The 24,425-nt window shown below is 50.1% G+C and overlaps 3 protein-coding genes across 8 annotated transcripts in view; 1 reads left to right on the top strand and 2 right to left on the bottom strand.

Annotated features, from left to right (window-relative positions):
- ephx1 (epoxide hydrolase 1) overlaps positions 1-18,684 on the bottom strand; it is a 54,628-nt gene extending 35,944 nt beyond the window's left edge. Inside the window, exon 1 of the mRNA XM_033020614.1 lies at positions 18,666-18,684. The gene's annotated coding sequence lies outside the window, so the exon portion shown is untranslated. The remainder of the gene's footprint in view (positions 1-18,665) is intronic.
- On the bottom strand, positions 1,714-5,175 carry srp9 (signal recognition particle 9). The gene is made up of 3 exons (XM_033020618.1): positions 5,026-5,175; positions 2,862-2,930; positions 1,714-2,215 (listed from the first exon to the last, which is right to left on the bottom strand). The coding sequence occupies exons 1-3, from the start codon at positions 5,095-5,097 to the stop codon at positions 2,096-2,098; spliced, it is 261 nt and encodes an 86-aa protein (XP_032876509.1). The 5' UTR covers positions 5,098-5,175; the 3' UTR covers positions 1,714-2,095.
- Positions 18,685-23,537: 4,853 nt separating the features above from the next.
- The window catches only part of enah (ENAH actin regulator), a 231,414-nt gene continuing 230,526 nt past the window's right edge, over positions 23,538-24,425 (top strand). For 2 of the 6 annotated variants that reach the window (XM_033020598.1, XM_033020597.1), the window contains exon 1: positions 23,538-23,897. In XM_033020598.1, coding sequence (XP_032876489.1) covers positions 23,893-23,897 — 5 coding nt within the window. In that variant the 5' untranslated portion in view covers positions 23,538-23,892. The remainder of the gene's footprint in view (positions 23,898-24,425) is intronic. The other 4 variants (XM_033020601.1, XM_033020600.1, XM_033020604.1 and 1 more) reach the window with 3 other exon arrangements.

Raw genomic sequence — 24,425 nt, 5'->3', positions numbered from 1 at the left:
TGATCACAATGCTTCTAATGTGGTCTGACCAGTGCCTTATAAAGCTTCAGCAGTACAACCCTGTTTACATAATTGGCTTGATGCAAGCAGAGGGTGGTAGGGGAAGAACATCTGGAGACTGCAAGCCTGTGACTATTGCTATACCTCAAGGATCAGTGCTGGGTCCAGTGGTGTTTGCCAAGTATATTAACGAGTTGGATGGGAAGGTACAAGGCATGGTTTATAAGTTTGTAGATGGCACTAAAATAGGTGATATTGTAGATAGTGAAGGTTATCAAGATTTACAGTGGAATCTTGGTCAGCTGGTCAAGTAGGCCTAGAAATATCAAATGCAGTATAATCCAGTTAGGATGAGGTATTGAATTTTGGGAAGTCAAACCAGTGTAGGAACTTTACAGTGAATGGTAAGACCCTGGGGGATGTTGTAGAATAGAGGGACCCAGGAGTACAAGCACATAGTTCCCTAAAAATGGTGTCACAGGCAGATAGGGTGGTGTAGGTGACTTTTGGATCACTGGTTTACATCAATCAGTGCAGTGAGTACAGACGTTGGGTCATTATGTGGCAGTTGTACAAGACATTGGCGAGGACACACTTGGAGTATTGTGTGTCAGTTTTGGTCATCATGCCATTAAGCTGAAAAGAGTTCAGAAAATATTTACAGGGATGTTGCCAGGACTTGCGTGCCTGAGCTATTGGGAGAAGTTGGGCAGGTTAGGACTTTATTTCTTGCAGCATAGAAGAATGAGGGATGATTTTTCCAAGCTACAATAAAATCATGAGGGCAATAGACAAGGTGAATGTACCAAATCTTTTTCCCAAGACTGGGGAAATCAAGAACTAGAGGGCATTGTTTTAAAGTGCATGGAGAAATACTTACTAGGAACCCGAGGGCATCTTTTTTTTTCATAGAAAAGGTGGTGGGTGTATGGAATGAGCTGGCAGAGGAAGTAGTTGAGATAGAAGAGTTAGAGCCATACAGCATGGAAATGGGCCCTTTGGTCCAACTTGTCCATGCCGATCAAGATCCTCATACACTAGTCCCACCTACCTGCTTTTGGCCCAAACCTTTCCGAACCGCGTACCTGTCCAAATGTATTTTAAATGTCGTTATAGTACCTGCCTCAACTACCTACTCTGGCAGCTCTTTCCATACACCCACCACCTTTCATTTCACTGCACATCTTGTATGTGTATGTGACAAATAAACTTGACTTGACTTATGTGCAAAAAAAATAACCCCTCGGGTTATTGTAAAAAATTTCCCCTCCCACTTTAAAACAATGTCCTCTTGTTCTTGATTCCCTTACTCTGGGAAAGACTTTGTGCATTCACCCTATCTATTCCCCTCAATTATTACATACACCTCTAAAATATCACTCTTCAGCCTCCTGCGCGTCAAGGAATAAAGTCATAGCCTGCCCAACCTCTCCCTATAGCTCAGGCCCTCAGGTACTGGTCACGTCCTCGTAAATATTCTCTGCACTCATTAAAATAGCATATTAACATTGAAGACATTTGACATGGGTCAAATGCAGTAAATGGATGAGTTGAGCTGAAGGGCCTATTTCCCTGTTGTATGACTGTGACTATAACAGGGGGCACTCGGGCAGAACCGGCCACAGGGAGGGAGTGTGTCACAACCCAGTGTCCGCCAGGGCTCAGGCGTTGTTTGACAGGATAGGGCAAGGATGTGAAGACAGACACGGTGGATTCTGCCAAGTATCATTTATTTCCATATCCGATTTCTGTACAAGGTTTCTGGCAGTCTCCCCACAGGAAGAAAACCTGCAGAATATTCAAGGAGAAGGAGTGACTGTGGATGTAGACATGTCGCCACTGGGAAGTTCGGGGTCACGTCATCTCGGGCCAGTCAGCAGAGACACTGTCATCCAGCAGCCCAGCAGCAGGAGAGGCATTCCCTGTCCCGGGAAATGCAGCCTCCTCCCTCATGGAGCCGCCCACCGACTCAGTCCCCCGAAGCTCCTTCGCCTCTCAGCCCACACCCCACAACCACCTCTCTCCAAGACACAGCACATACGGAAAGTCTTTCCTGCTCCTTCCAACCAAGGGACCCAGCAGCGTACCCTTGGCTTTACTCCATTTCCATCAGATTGCTCCGGCATTCCCGGGAAACCATCAGGCGCATCAACTGGTTCTGGAACTTCTCAAATTTCTTGACATCTTGAGCTTGGTCTGTCTTGTACTGTAGGCACTGGAGGTGGGAAAAAGAGATATCATGAAACTCAACTCCCTCACTAGTCCTGCACAGCCCACCTACTCTCTGAGGTGCACCATCCAAGTCCCTATTCCACCCCACCCGTGCCAGAGTTTTCTACGTCAACCCTGCCCCCAGGGAAAGCAATCTCCCCTAAACCCCCAATTAATTTATCAGGTGCTCTTCCTACCCGAGGATCCAGCATTCATATCAATTACCAACAAAATTATTCTCGCCGCCTCTTCACTTGCCTCGAGACCCATCGTCAGCTCTTGTCAGATACAGCTGGAGGAGTGGAGCCACCCGACAGATTTCTCCCCACCCACCCATGCTCCTGCACTGCAGTAACTGGTGGGAGATCAACCTTGTCTGTGCCACACTGGAGAGAGTGACTGTAATAATATAGCATTGTTTAGCATGTCCACACACATGTAAGTTTGTCTGTTAGTATTGTTTAGTGTGGTATTCGCATTAATTGTAAAACTCTCATTACTGAAAAGAGCAGTATATTGTACAAGTGGGAGAGAAGGGTAGCAGTCCGCTGCACTGCCACCTCTTCCCAAACTGTGGTCACCGAGCCCAATCAGCATCCCTGTCCCCAGGCTCCCAGCTTGAGTGCAGTCACGGGCCAAGCAAGACTCACCACCACATCGTTGGTCACTTTCATGGACAGAAGGCCTGCACAGTGTCGATACTTGATGACCACCCGCACCTGCCGAGAACAAGAACAAACTGGGTCAGCCAGCCATGCCCCGGGGAGGGAGGTTTACTGGGAGAGGATCCAGGGGCACTGCCAACACCAGGGTGAGGTCTTGTCTGTCGGGGGGTGGTGGTGGAAGGGGCAGGATCACTGTCAGAACTTGGGAAAGGGAAGAGAAGATGGTGGGATTGGAGGGTGATGGGAATGGGTTGGCAAATGATAGGGAGGAGGCAATGCTGAAGATTTTGTGGCTGGAAGTGATATAGTGGTGAAGGGGGGGATTGATGCAAGGGGTGGGGTGGTGAGGCTGAGAGACAATGAGGTGGATGAGATGAGGGTGTGGAGATGGGTGTTAGAGTGGTCAGGGGAGAAGATGATATGGGGAAGCAGTCTATGAATGGGGAGATTAGCAGGCCCAGGGAAATTGATGAGGCGTAGACAGACAGTGAAGAGGAGGGGAAGGGGTGGGGGACAGCAGGTGGGAAGAAATGAAGGGTGGGAAAGGTGATGAGGTTGGGGTAGTGATGGTGCGGAGCGGATGGGCGAGGGAATGTGAGGAGGAACAGTGATGTGGGTGGAGATGAGGGGGGAGAGCTGATGAGGGGCAGTGATGGGGATTATTGGGAAACGGGGCGGTGGGGGTGAGTGGTGCGGATGTGGGTGAGTGAGGATGAGGGGGTGGGAGAGCTGATGAGGGGCAGTGATATTGGGGAATGAGGTAGGAGGGGATGGGAGAGGTAATGTGACGACAGATAGCGCAATGGGCTAAGTGTTCGGCTGGCAACCGGAAGGTAGCCGGTTCGAATCCCGCTTGGAGTGCATACTGTCGTTGTGTCCTTGGGCAAGACACTTCACCCACCTTTGCCTGTGTGTGAGTGATTGGTGGTGGTCGGAGGGGCCGTAGGCGCAGATTGGCAGCCACGCTTCCGTCAGTCTGCCCCAGGGCAGCTGTGGCTACAGAAGTAGCTTACCACCACCGAGTGTGACTGAGGAGTGAATGAATAATGCGATGTAAAGCGCCTTGAGTATTAGAAAGGCGCTATATAAATCCCATCCATTATTATTATTATTATAATGAGATTGGGGCAGTGATGGTGGGGAGCGGAAGAGCTGATGAGGGGCAGTGATAGGGAGGGAGGAGATGGGGGGGTGGGAGAGGTGATGAGGAGTGGAAGTGATGGGGAGGTGGTGGAGAGAGCTGACGAGGGGCAGTGATAGGGCGGAAGGAGGGGGGGGGGCTGATGAGGGGCAGTGATGGGGATCATTGGTGGGGGGAGAGGAAGGAAGTTGGTGGTGGGGAGGTTGTGTGGGGGTGGGTCGAGTGAGGGTGGGTGGGAGAGGAAGGGAGTTGGAGAGTTGGTGGTGGAGAGGGGTGATGAGGGGAAGTGGTGGGGAGGGGGAGGGAAGGTTGGGTGGGGGTGGGTCGAGTGAGGGATGAGGAGGGAGTGAGGGTGGGGCGGTGGAGAGGCAGTGATGGTGGGGAGCGGATGTGGGAATGAGGGGAGCTGATATGGGGCAGTGATGGGGAGATGTGTGCGGGTGGATGGGATGGAGTCGAGGGAGTGGCGTGGGAGTCATGGAGTGGTGGCGATGTGTGGGGCTAGGAGCTGTGGGGAGTTGGCCGATGAGGTGGGGGATGAGGTGAGGTGGGCATGAGGGAGCTATAGGATGGGGTGGGGTTGTGGTGAGGATGGGTGGGAGTGAGGGTGGGCAGTGTGGAGAGGCAGTGATGGTGGAGCGGATGTGTGAGGGAGCTGATTGGGCATGATGGGTAGTGTGGGGGTGGGTCGAGTGAGGGATGGGGAAGGTCTGAGGAGTGAGGGTGGGGCGAGGCGGTGGAGAGGCAGTGATGGTGGGGAGCGGATGTGGGAGTGAGGGGAGCTGATATGGGGCAGTGATGGGGAGGTTGTGGGGTGAGGGAAGGGGAGGAGTGAGTGAGGGTGAGAGGTGAGGGTGGGCGAGGCGGTTGAAGAGGCAGAGTGGTGGTGGGGAGCGGATGTGGGAGTGAGGGGAGCTGCTATGGGGCAGTGTTGGGGATGGGAGAGTTGGTGGTGATGGGGATTATCGGGGAGGGGGGACACAACCACAACCCGCGGCCCGGCTCTACCTTCATGAGGTCGGTGATGCAGAGTTTCTCGGCCGCCCGGACGAACTCCTCCCAGCTGGGGATGTAGGTCATGGCGGCGCCTGGCTGCGGCCACCGCGTCCGCGGCCCAATCACAGCCCGCCGTGCTGCCGCGCTCAGAAACAGCCAATGGGTGAGAGCGGTCCGGACCGCGTGGCGGCCAATCAGGGCCCGCCGCGCTGCCGACCCCCCCCCGGCAACAGCCAATGGGTGAGAGCGATACCGGCAACGTGGCGGCCAATCGCGGCCCGCCGCTCAATCCGGAGTGAAACAACCAATGGGAGCACGAAAGGCGGGATGCCGGCAACCAATCAGATCCACCCGGTGCGGGGCCGGCAACCAATCAGATCCACTCGGTGCGGGGCCGGCAACCAATCAGATCCACCTTTAGCGGGGACGGCAACCAATCAGATCCACTCGGTGCGGGGCCGGCAACCAATCAGATCCACCCGGAGTGGGGCCGGCAACCAATCAGATCCACCTTTAGCGGGGCCGGCAACCAATCAGATCCACCCGGAGCGGGGCCGGCAACCAATCAGATCCACCCGGAGCGGGGCCGGCAACCAATCAGATCCACCCGGAGCGGGGCCGGCAACCAATCAGATCCACCCGGAGCGGGGCCGGCAACCAATCAGATCCACCTTTAGCGGGGACGGCAACCAATCAGAGCCACCCGGAGCGGGGCCGGCAACCAATCAGATCCACCTGAAGCGGGGCCGGCAACCAATCAGATCCACCTGAAGCGGGGCCGGCAACCAATCAGATCCACCTGAAGCGGGGCCGGCAACCAATCAGATCCAGTCAGGTGACCTGTCGGCCTCACCTGTCCCGCCTAAATCACCTGGCGAGTTGGGGCGAGTGAGAGACGATTCAATGGGCAACCCCTGGGTCGGGTGGGACCCTGACCATCCTAAACGGCCTTTTAGGGATCTCATCATGTCTGGAGGAGACAAAGCAGATGTGCAGCACCCAGTTTCACTCGAGCTGCCCACCTTCTGGACATCACTGCCCAAAGAGTGGTTCATACAGGCCGAAGCCCAGTTCCACATCCACCACATAACTACCGACCTCACCAAGTACCTCTGCGTGGTCTGTGCGCTGGACCAGGAAACCACCAGGCGCCTCATCCATTACCTTCACCAGCCACCGGCCGACAACAAGTACGAAGGGATCAAGACGCTCCTCTTGCGCACTTTCTGCCTCAGCCGCCACGAGAGGGCGGCCAGACTCCTGCACATGGGTGGCCTAGGCGACCGCAAACCGTCCGTGCTCATGGACGAAATGCTGGCCCTGATGGATGGACACAAGACCTGCCTCCTTTTCGACTATCTCTTCCTCGAGCAGATGCCTATGGACATCCGCCTGCTCCTCGTGGATGATGATTTCACTGACCCCCACCGGCTGGCAGCCCATGCGGACGTGCTGTGGCAGGCCTTACACTTACAGCAGGGTGGGGCCGCCATCAGTCCGGTGGCGGCTGTGCCTCGGCAGGTCATACGTGCGGTCCCAGCCCCAACGGAAGGAGTGGCAGTGCCGTCGGCCACGAACGGCGCCAGAAAGGACAAGTGGTGCTACTACCACCAAAGGTGGGGCTCCGAGGCCCACCGATGCCGACCACCCTGCATGCATCCAGGAAACGCCTCGGCCGGCTGTCAGTAATGGCAACTGCGGCCAGCCAAAAACATCACCGCCTCTACACCTGGGATCGTCATTCAGGGCGTCGTTTTCTCGTTGACATGGAAGCGGAGGTCAGTATTTTGCCCCCCCTTGAGCACCAACGCCCGTTCCTTAAAGAAAGGGCCTCCCCTGACCGCCATCAACAGCAGCAACATCAGAACATTCGGGGTCCGCACGATCCCGCTCAACTTCAACTCCTGTTGCTTCAAGTGGACCTTTACCATCGCCGACGTCTCACAACCGCTGCTGGGCGCCGACTTCCTCCGGGCGCACTCCCTGCTAGTTGACGAGAAAGGACAATGTCTTGTTAATTTGGAGACGTTCGAGTCGATCGCCTTGCACCACGCCGAATTGATTGCGCCCCACCTTGGCTCGGTGACCTCCTCCGACAACGAGTAAGCCAGGATCTTGGCCGATTTTTCCGGACATTATAACTCCCCAGTTCACACCCTAGAATAAAGATACTGATTGTGTACCCTATCTGTGTCTCTCATAATTTTATAAACCTCTATTACGTCTCCTTTTAGCCTCTGCCGTGCCAGAGGAAACAATCCAAGTTTGTCCAACTTCTCCTTAGAGATAACACCCCCTAATGCAGACATCTTTCTGATAAATGATAAGCATCCCGGTTGCTCAGCGCTTTAACTCCCCTTCCCATTCCCAAACTGACCTTTCTGTCCTGGGCCTCCTCCATTGTCAGAGTGAGGCACAGCGCAAATTGGAGGAACAGCACCTCATATTTCGCTTGGATAGTTTACACCCCAGCGGTATGAACATTTTCTCTAACTTCAAATAGCCCTTGCTTTCCCTCTCCATCCCTTCCCAGTTCCCCCACCAGTCTTACTGTCTCTGACTACATTCTATCTCTGTCCCGCCCACTCCCGACTCTCAGTCTGAAGAAGGGTCTCAACCCAAAATGTCACCCATTCCTTTTCTCCAGAGATGCTGCCTGTCCCACTGAGTTACTCCAGCATTTTGTGTCTACCTTCATTCTGATACACCTCTTCTGCATGCACTCCAAAGTTATCATTTCTATAATGGGGTGATCAGAACTGCACACAAAACTCCAAATGCAGCCTTACCAAAACTTAATAAATTTGCAACATGACTTCCAGACTCTTACACTCAGTCCCCAACTGATGAAGGCATGTCTTCTTTACTACTATATCTACTTGTGTTGCCACTTTCAGGGAGCTGTGGACGTAATCCTATGGATCAGCCAGCCATGAGGGATCTTGTCAAATCCTTTTGCAATATCCTTGAATCTCCGCACTCTCTCTTTTGTTACCATGTCCTTCCTGTAGTCCTATGGTATAGCGGTGATACTACAGGAAGGACGTGTGTTCCAACCGGGGTGGAAGATTGCAACCTTCACATGGTCCGCCCTGTTTCGACAAATGCAATCAAACCGACGTGCACAATCCTATTCTGTTCGGTGTGCTGAAGCAAAGCAAGAATTTCATTGTCCTATCAGGGACACATGACAATAAACTCACTTGACTTGACTTGAGATCAAATAGAACAAGTTGTCCTACAACTTTAGGCTGTGCACGTTATACTCAAGAAGAAGAAGAAGTGTGTTCCAACCAATATTTTGTACAGCTGCAACATGACATCTTAGCTCTTATACTTAATGTCTTGGTGTGTGAAGGCAAACCTACTGAATGTGTTCTTCACTAACCCATCAGTGAGCTATGGACATGCATCCCAAAGTTTCTCTATACATAATGCTCCTAAACTCCCTGCCAGTAACCCCATATGTCATTTCAGAATTTGAATTCCCAAAGTGCATTACCTAATATTTGTCTGGAATATGTTCCACCTGCCATACTCCACCCACTTTTCCAGCTGATCTGTGTCCCATTGTATCCTTGGACAACCTTTCTCATTGTCAGTGACTCCACCGATTTCCATGTTACCTGCAACTTAATAATCAGACCCTTACATAGAAGATAGACAGAAAATGCTGGAGTAACTCAGTGGGTCAGGCAGCATCTCTGGAGAAAAGGAATAGGTGATGTTTCGGGTCAAGGCTCTTCCTACCTACACAGACTACCTACATTCCTATTTAAGTTATTTATGTTGTGTAGCTGTGACTGCCACAAACAGCAATCTGGTCTGTGCTGGTAATTTCTCTGATTTTGCCTGTCATATCAATAGAAGACTTGGAGGCTGGAGTCTGTGTACAATAGAAATAGATTGAAGGCAGTTCTTTGCTTATTCTAACAGGTATTAAACTGTTCTCTCGCTCTCTGTTTCTCTGATTCTTAACCCCATCCTTGCAGACTGGTGGTGCAGTCTGTATATGCTTGGTAGGAGCTGTACTGTCCTTGCAGTCCAGAGGTGCAATGTGAATCTTTGCAGAATAGGGAGCAGTGCCCAGCCCTGCCGAGTGAGGATGCGGCACTGAGTCCTTGCAGACACACGTGAACGGAATCCTTGCTGAGCCCAGGAGAAGTTCAAATGTTTGCAGAAAAAAAGCGGCATAGATGGAGTTAATCAGATTATGGACTGCAGTGCTAGTCTTTGGAGAGAAGAGGTACTGTTAAGTTTGTGCAGATCAGCAGTGCAGTGTGTGTCTTTGCAGAGAGGGACTGCAATGCTCTCTTTGCAGAGGGATAGTATTGCTCTTACTGTAGAGGAGCTGTAATACTATGCTTGCAGAGCAGAGACAGTAATGTTTTACTTGCAGAGAGGGACTGTAATACAATCCTTGCAGAACAGTGATACAGTTTTGCCAAAGCTGAGCAGAGATTCATTGTGAGCCTCTGCAGAGCAGTAGACAATGTGACTATGGGGGGCCTTGCTCAAGTGGGTTGCAGGGCTGGATTTCCCAGAGCTTGGATGCAGAGTTAGTCTTGGCAATTTAGGCATAGTTTGAGTCTTTGCAGAGCAGAGGCTATAAGATGCAGCCATCAGTGTTATTCCATGCAGAACTGGATTTGAAATTCATGTCTTTGTAGGGCATGCATGTATTTTGATCCTTTACAGAGCAGGACTGCAGGGTGAATCCTTGCTGAGATATTGTCTTAGTTTTGTTTAGAGATACAGCGCGGAAACAGGCCCCCTCAGCCCACCGAGCACGTGCCGACCAGCGATCCCCGTACACTAGCGTTATCCTACACACACTAGGGACAATTTACAATCTTTATCAAAACCAATTAACCTACAAACTACACGTCTTTGGGGTGTGGGAGGAAACCAGAGCACCTGTGGAAAAGGTCACGGGGAGAACGTACAAACTCCGTACAGACAGCACCCGTAGTCAGGTTCTAAATCGGATCTCTGGCACTGTAAGGCAGCAACTCTGAGTCTGAGGCTGCAGTATGGAGACACATTGTCTGCAGAACAGAGATGCATTGCCTGCCGTGGAGCAGGGATGTAGCATGAGTCCTTGCAATGCAGGGGTATAGTTGATTCTTTGTAAAAGGCGATTGATCCAGGAGACTGATAGCAATGGGAAAGAAACTGTTCTATAAGTCAATCTCTTGTGGGTAGAAGAGGTAACAGAGAGAAATGGAAATGACCAGGGTGGTAGCATCCTTGACAAGACTTCCAGCCTTCCTGATGCAATGCACTGTGAAGATTGATGGGATGGACAAGGTGACAAGTCTGTGATGGGCTGGGCTGTGTTCACCGCTCCCTGCTAGTTTAGGTGATCTGGAGCAGAGCAGTTGCCACACCAGGCTGAGATGCATCTTGTCGGAATACCTTCTGTAGAACATCAGTAGATGTTCGAGACATTCTTCATGGAGGGTGAGAAATGTAGCAAGCGGCTCATCAGAGCCGGGTTGCATCCTTATAGAGCAGAGGTGCAGTTTAAGTTCAGAGCAGCATGGCTGTGTGAGCCTTTGCAAGGTTGTTATGCCAATCCAGGGATGTAGTGAGTCAATGTGAGGCTTTGCAGAGCCAGACTCCAATGGGTGTCCTTGGAGAACAGACGTAGTGTGTGAGTCATTGCCAAGCCGTGGTGCAGTGTGAGATTTTGCAGTCTGGGGTGCAGTGTATGTCTTCGTTGAGCAAGGATGCACGATGAGTTTTTGCAAAGCAGCAGTGCAGTGTGAGTCTTTGCAGATCACAGGTGCAAGGCTGCGGTGCTGTGCAAATATTTGTAAAGCAAGGGGCTGCAGTGTGAGCTCTTGTAGAGCCAGGATTGGGCCTCTACTGGGCCTGTACTCATTGGAGTTTAGAAGAGTGAGGGGGACATCATTGAAATGTACAGAATAGTGAAAGGCTTGGATAGAATGGATGTGGAGAGGATGTTTCCACTATTGGGAGAGTCTTGAAATAAAGGTCACAGCCTCCGAATTAAGGGATGTTCTTTTAGGAAGGAGATGAGGAGAAATGCATTTAGTCAGAGGGTGGTGAATCTGTGGAATTCTTTGCCACAGAAGGCTGTGGAGGCCAAGTCAGTGGCTATATTTAAGGCAGAGACAGATAGATTCTTAATTAGTACAGGTGTCAGGGGTTATAGGGAGAAGGCAGGAGAATGGGGTTAATCAGCCATGATTGGATGGCATAGACTTGATGGGCCGAATGGCCTAATTCTACTCATATCGCTTATGACCTTATGATACTGTGTTAGCCCTTGGACAAACCAATAGTGACTGGGACTCGTCATAGTAACCGATAGTAATGCATTGCATGCTGCATTCAGTCACAAAGGTCATAAAATGGTCAGGTAACACATGTCCGGGGGAGATAAGAAAATGGCGGAATAAAAGACAACACGTTTGTTTTCAGTGGCTTTAAATATGCACTTATCGGATCAAAGCAAAGATCTGACATTGGCGACGAGGATGAATTAGGAATTGTGTAGTTCAACTTTTGAGACAGACATGGTGTTTGGTGGAGTTGAAGTAGCTGGAATTGGAGGATTTAATCCATTCGCGTGGGGAAGTGAGTGTAGTACGTGCACTTTGGAAGGCATGGCCAGAGGAATTTGATGTTTCCGCAGACAGCCTGGGACTGTTGGTCGACGGGACAATGCTGATGGAGCTCACAGGACAGAGAGCATTGCTATTGTACAGTGGGATGCAAGCAGAAGCCTCCACGTGGCGCATCACATCACGGGCAATGCTGACGACAGAAACTGTACCACAGTGACTGACTGAAGTAGCCAATTCTGCAACTACCGACCGTCAACCGTCAACCGTCACTGACCGACCGGAAAGACGTGATATAGAAGATGGCCGGACACGAGGAAGAAGTTGTACAGTCAAGGGGCTTCAGTTTGAGAGTCTTTCAAAACTCTTCCAGAGACAGGATGCAAAGTGGATTATGCTAAGGCTGTTGCTGCTTTGATGAGGCATCATGTGATGGAAACGAATGGTACATTTCAACAACATGTGTTGCGCCAGATGACACAAAGAGATGGGGAAACCATGAGGGGAAAAATGCATTTTCTACCACCTGATCTACTTGTATTGCCACCTGATCTATGAACAAGATCCCTCTTTACATCAATGCCATTAAAGTTCCTGCCATTAACTGTATACTTTCCCATTACATTCATTCTCCCAAAGTGCAACACCTCACCACACTTGATTGGATTCAACTCCATCTGCCATTTCTCTGCCCATATCTGCAACTGATCTATAATCCCACTGTATCTTCAGTGAGCATTCCTCACTGTCTGTAACTTTGCCAATTTTAGTATCGTTAGAAACTTATTCACCAACCCATCTACAATTTTGCTAGCCTTGCTGTCTCCTCCCCTTCCTTAACCTAGGTATGTTGCAAAGCCTACCTAAAGCGTCGCTGAAAATCTGTCGCAGCCCGTGTGCGCGATTTTGGCGCCGTTTAGAGGGGGGTGGGTTTAAAACGCGATTTTCCCTAGGCTGTTCAAATCGAAGATGTTCAGCCTAGTTAATTATTAACGAAAAATCGCTGGAAGACCCCATCGCAAAAGTTATTATTAGTTTTAAAGGCCTCCTATAATAGTTATAGTAGTTTAAAAATCAATCTCTAAACCCGCGACCACCGGCAGCTGTCAGGGTCGCATAGAGCAAATAATAGAAGGTATGCTGCTTATTTGTACATTAAAAAGGGCTTCTTAAGATCCCTTTATACAAAGTTTAATATTGCGAGTAGCTAATTTTGGGCCCATTATATCCCGCAGTATTTTTCTGGGCATTTGGGGCACAAATCTACCGCAATGTGAACGTTCTAAACCAGCGCGTTCACAGGATCCCACTAGAAAGCTGATTTAAAATGGACTTTAATTTACAGCAATTGAACACTAAATTCCTTCCATTTGGCCTATAAATTAATGTAAATGAGATTTAAAAATCATGTTTTATTGTGAATTATTTATGAATATTATTTGGACACTTAGGCTATTTAAAAATGTTAATCATTTATTAAGAAATGGATAGATGTTTAGATCTAGTAATTGAAGTTTGAAATTAGCTACACATGGGTAACTAACTAATTATATGCTTTAATTTCAGGTCATCCAAGTAAGATTATTTTATATTTGTTTCAGAATGGTTCAATCTACGATAACTGAAAATTTCATTCAGTTCTCTTAATTTTTAAGAAGGTTATGGGCTTTTGACTGCACACGATCACAGCTTTTTTGTTATGTCCATAGAAAATCAATAGGGAACAAGATGCTAATTTCCGAGTATGAAAATGGCCATTACTTTTTAAATACTTGAGATATGAAAGTGAATTAGGTGTCAAATTAAACTTCTTTTTATGCTTTATCTGATGGGATAAATTACAGACTTGATTTTTTAAATCTCAAAATTTTGTAACATTGCTACTTAACCCTCTAGCTGTCTCCTCCCACCCTCCCATCCGCCCGCCCTCGGGCTCCTCCTCCTCCTCCTCCTCCCCTTTTCCTTCCTTCTCCCCCCCACCCCCCATCAGTCTGAAGAAGGGTTTTGGCCCGAAACGTCGCCTATTTCCTTCGCTCCATAGATGCTGCTGCACCCGCTGAGTTTCTCCAGCATTTTTGTGTACCTACATTCACATCTAGATCATTTATGTATATTGCAAACAGCAGAAGTCCCAGCACAGATCCCTGTGGAACGCCACTGGTCACAGACCTCCAGCCGGAATATTTACCTTCCACCACAATTCTCAGTTTACTGTGAATAAGCCAGTTCTGAATCTGTACGGCCAAGTCATTGTGAATCCTGTGTATCTTCTGGATCAGCCTGTAATGAGAGACCTTATCAAAAGCCTTTCTAAAATACACCCACTGCCCTACCTTCATCAATCTACTTCATCACCTCTCTTCGTCAATCTGCTTTGTCACCTCCATATTGTACTGGGAAATGAACCTGGCTAGGTGATCGGAGTTTCAGTGGAAGAGTATTTTGGGAACAGCGATCACAATTTCAGAAGTTTTAAGAGAGTTATTAATAAGTATAAGTTTGGACCTTAGGTAATGTACTATATTGGGGTAAAGCAGATTACAGCTTTATTAGGCAGGGGCTAGGAAGAGTAATTTGGGGCAGTTGTTATTGGGTAAGACCGCATGTGACATGTGGGAGGCGTTTAAAGGCCAGCTGATTAGAGCTCAGGACTGGCATGTTCCACTAAGGAGGAAGTATAAGCATGCAAGATAAGGGAACCTTGGATGACCAAAGAGGTTGTAAATTTGGTCAAAAAGAAAAATAGGAAGCCTATGTACGGTTTAGAAAAAGGAAATCCGACAGGGCTTTTGAAAAACATAAAGCGAGCAGGAAAGAGGTCGGTGGGGGCGCTGCGAGTCGGCTGCCCTGCCAGCAGCGTGTTCGTTATTTCTACTTTTTTTTGGTGTGTCTAGTGTTGGTTTGGATCTCTCGGTATGTCTTGTGTGGGGGGTGGTGGGGAGGGGAAAGGGGGGGAACCGTTTTTGGTCGCCTCTTCCACGGAGTGGCGACTTTTTCCATGTCGCCTCCCTCGCGGCCTAACAGCATGGATTGTAGCGGCCTTTCCCGGAGTTGGGCCGGAGCATCGGCAGCAGGCGCAGTGTGGACTTTCCATCGCGGAGCGGGCAAACCCTTGCTGGGGGTCGCCAGAGAGGAGTGCTCCGAATGCTGGCCTGGTGACTTTGGCATCATGGAGCTGTGGTCTGCAGAGCTTCTATCCGTGGGCGTGGCATGGACTTACCACCCGGAGACTGGGATTCCTCGACGGGGATCGCCGGAGAAGATCTCCGACCGCCAGCTGCGGCCTATAATATCCTGAAGCCACGGTCTCCGGTAGGAAAATGCCAATTCGGGACCTCCAAGCCGCGGAGTTTCAATCATCCCGACGAGAGGGCCTTTACATCGGGCTGTCCGTAGCGGCGACTACAGAGGGTTTATGGCCCCGAACACGGGTGAACAAGGATGAGGACTGGCTGAACTTTGTTGCCTTCCACCACCGTGAAGAATGCTGTGGTGGATGTTTGTAATAAATTTTATTGTGTAATGTGTGTTCTTTTTAAGTGTATCGCTGCTGGCAAATTCATTTCACTGCACCTTCGGGTAAATTGACTTTGAAAGACGACTAGGCAATTAGAAGGGGCAAAAGGGGCCATGAAATATTAATGGTGAGTGAATTTAAAAAAAACCCAAGGCTTTTCATACGTATGTTAAAAAGAAGATGGTAACCAGGGAGAAGGTAGGAATGCTCAAGGACAAGAGAGAATTTTTGCTTGGAGCCAGAGAATATAAGCAAGGTACGGATGCGAGGTGGATAGGCCCCAGGAGCGGCGGCGAGGTTCGGCGGGGGAAAAGGGTTAAATAAACGACATACCTTTTGCTTTGTCCTGCACTTCCAGTGATCCAAGGATCTGTGGAGCAAATTCCTCTCCACAACGAATATAAACCTCACCTGCATTTTAATCCCTCCCCCCCCACATCACCAAAGCGCCACCGATGGTAGGTTTTGTAACAACGCCACTATCGCACAGCGCCTCTGATGGTAGGGTTTGTAACAACGCCACTATCTCAAAAGTTTAACACACCTTGGTGCAGCAAGCAGAGGCCCCCCTAGATCTCGAGGCCCTAAGCTTAAACTTGTCTAGCTTATACGTAAATCCGGCCCTGGGAGGCCATTTAAGCCTGAGGTGAGAAAAAAACATTTTCACCCAGAGAGCTGTGAATTTGTATAATTCCCTGCCACAGGGAGCAGTGGAGGCCAAATCACTGGATGGATTTAAGAGAGAGTTAGATAGAGCTCGAGTGGCTAGTGGTATCAAGGTACCATCACTGTAGCATCCTGAAGAAATTTGATCTGCTGAGCTGGGAAAACGTAATAAAATATTCGGACTCGATTTTGGTTTACAAAATCTTCCGTGGACTAGCCCCACCTCCGTTAAAGGACTTCATAAAGAAAAACACAAATAGGTCGACAAGAGCAGCCTCCAGGGGTGATTGTATAGTCCCGTTTAGGAAAAGTGTCTTTGGGCAGTCAGTATTTTCATATCGAACGTCGCAGACCTGGAACGCGATACCATGCGTCATACGGAATCTGCCAACCCTTACCTCATTTACCAAACATCTAAAAACATGGTTACTGCAAAATCAAAATTGCAATCATAATCTACCTTAAAATTATCCTATGGTACTCTTTTATTGCTACTTTTTTACTTTATTGTTTGTTTTGTTTTGTTTTTGTCTTTTGTTTTGTCTTTTTTCTTATTGAATGATTGTGTTGTGATGTGTTTACCTTGTTTACCAGAGGGACTAAAGATGGAAATTAGCTACTGGCTACAATCTTGCGTATTACATGTAAATGTTTATTAATATGCACTGTCCCCTAAATAAATAAATTACAATTACAATTACAATTACAATACGGGGAGAAGGCAGGCGCGGTTACTGATTGGGGATGATCAGCCATGATCACAATGAATGGCGGTGCTGGCTCGAATGGCCGAATAATCTATAAACCACGTGTTCAAGAAGGAACTGCAGATGCTGGAAAATCGAAGGTACACAAAAATTCTGGAGAAACTCAGCGGGTGCAGCAGCATCTATGGAGCGAAGGAAATAGGTAACGTTTCGGGCCGAAACCCTTCTTCAGACTGATGGGGGGTGGGGGGGGGCGGGGAGAAGGAAGGAAAAAGGAGGAGGAGGAGCCCGAGGGCTGGGGGATGGGAGGAGACAGCTCGAGGGCTAAGGAAGGGGAGGAGACAGCAAGGGCTAACAAAATTGGGAGTATTCAATGTTCATGCCCTCTGGATGCAGACTCCCCAAGCGGAATATGAGGTGCTGTTCCTCCAATTTCCGGTGTTGCTCACTCTGGCAATGGAGGAGACCCAGGACAGAGAGGTCAGATTGGGAATGGGAGGGGGAGTTGAAGTGCTGAGCCACCGGGAGGTCAGGTAGGTTCTTGCGGACCGAGCGGAGGTGTTCGGCGAAACGATCGCCCAACCTCCGCTTAGTCTCACCGATGTAGATCAGCTGACATCTAGAGCAGCGGATGCAGTAGATGAGGTTGGAGGAGATACAGGTGAACCTCTGTCGCACCTGGAACGACTGCTTGGGTCCTTGAATGGAGTCGAGGGGGGAGGTAAAGGGATAGGTGTTGCATTTCTTGCGGTTGCAATGGAAAGTGCCCGGGGAGGGGGTGGTGCGGGAGGGAAGGGAAGAATTGACAATGGAGTTGCGGAGGGAGCGGTCTTTGCGGAAGGCAGACATAGGGGGAGATGGGAAGATGTGGCGAGTGGTGGGGTCACGTTGGAGGTGGCAGGAAATGGCGGAGGATTATTTGTTGTATTTGCCGGCTGGTGGGGTGAAAGGTGAAGACTAGGGGGACTCTGCCCTTGTTGCGAGTGCGGGGATGGGGAGAGAGAGCCGTGTTGCGGGGTATGGATGAGACCCTGGTGCGAGCCTCATCTATGGTGGCGGATGGGAATCCCCGTTCCCTGAAGAACGAGGACATTTCCGATGCCCTGGTGTGGAACGTCTCATCCTGGGAGCAGATGCGGCGTAGGCGGAGGAATTGGGAGTGGGGGATGGAGTCCTTACAGGAGGCAGGGTGGGAAGAAGTGTAGTCCAGATAGCCATGGGAGTCAGTGGGTTTGTAGTGGATGTCGGTCAGAAGTCTATAACCTGCGATGGAGATAGTGAGGTCAAGGAATGGTAGGGAAGTGTCGGAAATAGTCCAGGTGTATTTGAGTGCCGGATGGAAGTTGGTGGTGAAGTGGATGAAGTCGGTCAGTTGTGTGTGGGTGCAGGAGATGGCCCCAAAGCAGTCGTCGATGTAACGGAGGTCTATGAACCACTTGTTTGTTACACTATTCTTATACCAATGTTAAGCACTTTGGCCAACGAGAGATGTTTATTAAATGTGCTATATAAATAAATGTGACGACTTGACTTCTCCTGCACCTATTTTCTATGTTTTCTATGTCTATCATTGCAGATCAAGAATTTCATTGTTCTATCTAGGGCATATGACAATAAAATACATTTAACTCTTGAGCAGGTTGCATTTAGCCTTATAAGAGGAGGTATGTGCAGCGAGTTGTTAAGAAAAGTTGTTCGGCGCGATCCTGTGAAAGTAGGGACTGCAATGCTAATCTAAGCGGTGTCGTTTGCAGAACCGCTGCTGCAATGGTGAGCTCTGCAGAACAAAGGGTGCTCTGCTCATCGTCGTTGCAAAGCAGAGGATGCCATGTGGGTCTTCGCAGAGCAGGGATGGGATGGGATGCCGCCTGAGACTTGCCAGGGCAGTTACTTTACTGCAAGTCCCTGGGAAGCCGCAATGCAAAGTGAGTAACTGCAGAGCAGAATAAGGGATTCACTGCCGGTCTTTTTGCAGAGCATTGAATGTAGCAGGGTCCAGCCCCTTTCGGAGCGGTAATGATGTGGAAGGTACACAAAAATGCTGGAGAAACTGAGCGGTTGCAGCAGCATCTATGGAGCGAAGGAAATAGGCAACGTTTCGGGCCGAAACCCTTCTTCAGTCTTCGATTTTCCAGCATCTGCAGTTCCTTCTTAAACAACATGATGTGGACCAAAGATCTTATAGCTATAAGATCTTTGATGTGGACGGGGTCGGGTGTGGCCGCCCACCAGGGGGCACTGGCGTTGAGGGAGAGGGGCGGCGCTAATGGCGGGAAGGTCATTGGTCTGACTGCCCGGTGATTGACGGGCAGCAGGGGCGGGGCATGTGAGGTGGGCGGGGTTTGATGTGACCGGGCGGGGCCTGTGGAGGCACAGGGTTGCGATTGTTTCGCTCAGTCCCCCTGAACCAAAGAACCGACCTGATCGCCGAACACCTCCGCTCAGTCCGCCTTAACCTACATGACCTCCCGGTGGCTCAGCACTTCAACTCCCCCTCCCATTCCCAATCCGACCTCTCTGTCCTGGGTCTCCTCCATTGCCAGAGTGAGCAACAGCGGAAACTGGAGGAACAGCACCTCATATTCCGTCTGGGGTCCTTGCGCCCTTATGGCATCAACATTGAATTCCCCCAATTTGGCTAGCCTGTGCTGTCCCCTCCCCTTCCTTCACCCTCTAGCTGTCTCCTCCCACCCTCCCATCCGCCCGCCCTCGGGCTCCTCCTCCTCCCTTTTTCCTTCTTTCTTTCCCCACCCCCCATCAGTCTGAAGAAGGGTTTCGGCCCGAAACGTCGCCTATTTCCTTCGCTCCATAGATGCTGCTGCACCCGCTGAGTTCCTCCAGCAATTTTGTGTACCTTCGATATTCCAGCATCTGCAGTTCCCTTTTGAACAACCGACCTGATCTCCCGGGTTTATCAGCACTTTAACTCCCCCTCCCATTCCAACACTGACCTTTCTGTCCTGGTCCTCCTCCATTGCCAGCTGAAATTGAGGGGGGAGGTAAAGGGATAGGTAAACCTATCCCTTTACCTCATGAGGACAGCACCTCATATTTCGCTTGGGCAGCAGTGGTATGAATATTGACCTCAAGAACTTAAACTAACCCTTGCCTTCCCTCTCTCTCTATCCCCTCCTCCTTCCCAGTTCTCCAACCAGTCTTACTGTCTCTGATTACGTTTTATCTCTTCCTTCTCTCCAGAGATGCTACCTGTCAAAGGCAAAACCGTTATAATGGGTGACTTCAACCTACATATAGATTGGGTGAATCAAATTGGCAGGGGTGCTGAGGAAGAGGATTTCTTGGAATGTATGCGGGATAGTTATCTAAATCAACATGTAGAGGAACCAACGAGAGAGCAGGCTATTTTAGACTGGGTATTGAGTAATGAGGAAGGGTTAGTTAGCAGTCTTGTTGTACGTGACCCCTTGGGCAAGAGTGACCATAATATGGTTGAGTTCTTCATTAGGATGGAGAGTGACATTGTTAATTCAGAAACAATGGTTCTGAACTTAAAGAAAGGTAACTTTGAGGGTATGAGACGTGAATTGGCCAAGATTGACTGGCAATTAATTCTAAAAGGGTTGACGGTGGATATGCAATGGAAGACATTTAAAGACTGCATGGATGAACTACAAAAATTGTTCATCCCAGTTTGGCAAAAGAATAAATCAGGGAAGGTAGTACATTCGTGGATAACAAGGGAAATCAGGGATAGTATCAAAGCGAAGGATGATGCGTACAAATTAGCCAGAAAAAGCAGCATACCGGAGGACTGGGAGAAATTCAGAGACCAGCAGAGGAGGACAAAGGGCTTAATTAGGAAAGGAAAAATAGATTATGAAAGAAAACTGGCAGGGAACATAAAAACTGACTGCAAAAGTTTTTATAGATATGTGAAAAGAAAGAGATTAGTTAAAACAAATGTAGGTCCCTTGCAGTCAGAAACAGGTGAGTTGATCATGGGGAACAAGGATATGGCGGACCAATTGATTAACTACTTTGGTTCCGTCTTCACTAAGGAAGACATAAATAATCTGCCGGAAATAGCAGGGGACCGCGGGTCAAAGGAGTTGGAGGAATTGAGTGAAATCCAGGTTAGCCGGGAAGTGGTGTTGGGTAAATTGAATGGATTAAAGGCCGATAAATCCCCAGGGCCAGATAGGCTGCATCCCAGAGTACTTAAGGAAGTAGCTCCAGAAATAGTGGATGCATTAGTAATAATCTTTCAAAACTCTTTAGATTCTGGAGTAGTTCCTGAGGATTGGTGGGTAGCAAACGTAACCCCACTTTTTAAGAAGGGAGGGAGAGAGAAAACGGGGAATTACAGACCAGTTAGTCTAACATCGGTAGTGGGGAAACTGCTAGAGTCAGTTATTAAAGATGGGATAGCAGCACATTTGGAAAGTGGTGAAATCATTGGACAAAGTCAGCATGGATTTACAAAAGGTAAATCATGTCTGACGAATCTTATAGAATTTTTTGAGGATGTAACTAGTAGCGTGGATAGGGGAGAACCAGTGGATGTGGTGTATCTGGACTTCCAGAAGGCTTTCGACAAGGTCCCACATAAGAGATTAGTATACAAACTTAAAGCACACGGCATTGAGGGTTCAGTATTGATGTGGATAGAGAACTGGCTGGCAAACAGGAAGCAAGGAGTAGGAGTAAACGGGTCCTTTTCACAATGGCAGGCAGTGACTAGTGGGGTACCGCAAGGCTCAGTGCTGGGACCCCAGCTATTTACAATATATATTAATGATCTGGATGAGGGAATTGAAGGCAATATCTCCAAGTTTGTGGATGACACTAAGCTGGGGGGCAGTGTTAGCTGTGAGGAGGATGCTAGGAGACTGCAAGGTGACTTGGATAGGCTGGGTGAGTGGGCAAATGTTTGGCAGATGCAGTATAATGTGGATAAATGTGAGGTTATCCATTTTGGTGGCAAAAACAGGAAAGCAGACTATTATCTAAATGGTGGCCGACTAGGAAAAGGGGAGATGCAGCGAGACCTGGGTGTCATGGTACACCAGTCATTGAAAGTAGGCATGCAGGTGCAGCAGGCAGTGAAGAAAGCGAATGGTATGTTAGCTTTCATAGCAAAAGGATTTGAGTATAGGAGCAGGGAGGTTCTATTGCAGTTGTACAGGGTCTTGGTGAGACCACACCTGGAGTATTGCGTACAGTTTTGGTCTCCAAATCTGAGGAAGGACATTATTGCCCTAGAGGGAGTGCAGAGAAGGTTCACCAGACTGATTCCTGGGATGTCAGGACTGTCTTATGAAGAAAGACTGGATAGACTTGGTTTATACTCTAGAATTTAGGAGATTGAGAGGGGATCTTATAGAAACTTATAAAATTCTTAAGGGGTTGGACAGGCTAGATGCAGGAAGATTGCTCCCGATGTTGGGGAAGTCCAGGACAAGGGGTCACAGCTTAAGGATAAGGGGGAAATCCTTTAAAACCGAGATGAGAAGATCTTTTTTCACACAGAGAGTGGTGAATCTCTGGAACTCTCTGCCACAGAGGGTAGTCGAGGCCAGTTCATTGGCTATATTTAAGAGGGAGTTAGATGTGGCCCTTGTGGCTAAGGGGATCAGAGGGTATGGAGAGAAGGCAGGTACGGGATACTGAGTTGGATGATCAGCCATGATCATATTGAATGGCGGTGCAGGCTCGAAGGGCCGAATGGCCTACTCCTGCACCTAATTTCTATGTTTCTATGTCCCGCTGAGTTACTCCAGCATTTCGTGTCATAGTACCTGCACTGCTATTGTTGTCTGTTTTTTGAGTGTATGTGTATATATGTATGTGTGTGTGTGTATATAAATATGTATATGTGTGTGTGTACTTGTGATTATATGTGTATATATACACATTTCTTGTTTATTATATTGTTTATTGTATTATTATATTTATCTCGTTTATTATATTGTTTACAGTGTACTATGTTAACACGTTCTGTTGTGCTGCAGCAAGTAAGAATTTAATTGTTCTATTTGGGATATATGACAATAAAACACTCTTGACTCTTTTATCTCTCTTTGCTTTGTTGTTGTTATCTTCTCCCACCTAACAATGATCTATTCTGAATTTTCCTTGAACTGCATCCCCTTTATTTTTTGGATTCTGAAGAAGGGTCTCGACCGAAAAGTCACCCATTGCTTCTCTCCAGAGATGCTGCCTGTCCCGCTGAGTTACTGCAGCATTTTGTGTCTTTCCCCTTTTATGTCTCGTTTACATACCTTGCCCATCCTTATCACCGAGTCTCCCCCTCACCTGAATCTCAGTCTGAGGAAATGTCTTGACCCGAAACGTCGCCCATTGATTGTGTTGGAAGCAACTGCAGGTGTTGGTTTATACGCAAGACAGACACAAAATGCTGGAGTAACTCAGCGGGACAGGCAGCATCTCTGGAGAGAGGCAATGGATGACGTTTCGGGTCGCGACCCTTCTTCAGACCCATTGCTTCACTCCACAGATGCTGCCTGACCCGCTGAGTTACTCCAGCACTTTGTGTCTATTGTGTTTGAGTGAAGGACGCTGGCGGGCGGAGGTTTGCGGGTGGAGGCGGGGCCTGCGGTGTGAGTGACATTGATGAGGCGGGGCCTGAGGTGAGTGCGGTTGATGGGGGCGGGGCCCGAGGTTTGAGTGACGTTGATGGGGGCGGGGCCTGTGGTGTGAGTGACGTTGGGTTGCGGGATCTGCGGTGTGAGCGACGCTATGGGGCGGGGCTTGCGGTGTGAATGACGCTATGGGGCGGGGCCTGCGGCGTGAGTGACGCCGTGGGGCGGGGCCTGAGGTGTGAATGACGCTATGGGGCGGGGCCTGCGGCGTAAGTGGCGCTGTGGGGCGGGGCCTGCGGTGTGAGTGACGCCGTGGGGCGGGGCCTGCGGTGTGAGCGACGCTGTGGGGCGGGGCCTGCGGTGTGAGAGGCGCTGTGGGGCCAGGCCTGCGGTGTGAGTGACGCCGTGGGGCGGGGCCTGCGGTGTGAGTGACGCTACGGGGCGGGGCCTGCGGTGTGAGTGACGCCGTGGGGCGGGGCCTGCGGTTGCCCGGGGTTTGCGGTTTGTGATTGGTGATGGTGGCGGCGGCTCGACCGCTTCCGGCGGTGGCGCGGGCGCGTGCGGCGGCCGTTGCTCATTCGAAATCGTGAAGGGGACGCGAGGCGACGGCGGCTCCGGGACCTGATTCACCGGCGCGAGCTCGGCGACCACCGTCCACTCCAGTATCCGTCTGTGCCACCGCCACCACCGACTCACGGCTGCTGCTGCTGATTTTGCTGCTACTCGGCGCGGGGAGCGAGTAAGTGAAGCGGAGAGGAGGGGAGAGGCACCAAAAGGGAGCGAGCAAGTGAGCGGCGGGGCGAGCCGAGCCGAGCCGGCGGCGGGCTGCGACCATGAGGTGAGTGAAGCAACAACGAGACCCCGACCTTCGGCTGAGGGGGGAGAGTGATGGCCCTGACTCGGACCTCCGGGGGGTGGGGAACAACAGAGTGGCCCTGACTCGGACCTCCGGCAGCCCGGGGGGGTGGGGAACAACAGAGTGGCCCTGACTCGGACCTCCGGCAGCCCGGGGGGGTGGGGAACAACAGAGTGGCCGAGGCTCGGACCTCCGGCAGCCCGGGGAGTGGGGAACAACAGAGTGGCCGAGGCTCGGACCTCCGGCAGCCCGGGGGGTGGGGAACAACAGAGTGGCCGAGGCTCGGACCTCCGGCAGCCCGGGGGGTGGGGAATAACAGAGTGGCCGAGGCTCGGACCTCCGGCTTGGAGAGAGGTGGTTGTGGGCAAACAACAGAGTGGCCCTGACTCGGACCTCCGGCTGCCCGGGGGGGGTGGGGAACAACAGAGTGGCCCTGACTCGGACCTCCGGCTTGGAGAGAGGTGGTTGTGGGCAAACAACAGAGTGGCCCTGACTCGGACCTCCGGCAGC

Source organism: Amblyraja radiata, chromosome 5, assembly GCF_010909765.2.
Source record: "Amblyraja radiata isolate CabotCenter1 chromosome 5, sAmbRad1.1.pri, whole genome shotgun sequence".
In the NCBI taxonomy this organism is placed as follows: Eukaryota; Metazoa; Chordata; class Chondrichthyes; order Rajiformes; family Rajidae; genus Amblyraja; species Amblyraja radiata.
Note: the sequence above shows the minus strand (reverse complement) of the source record. Positions and strands in the feature narration are given on the sequence as shown.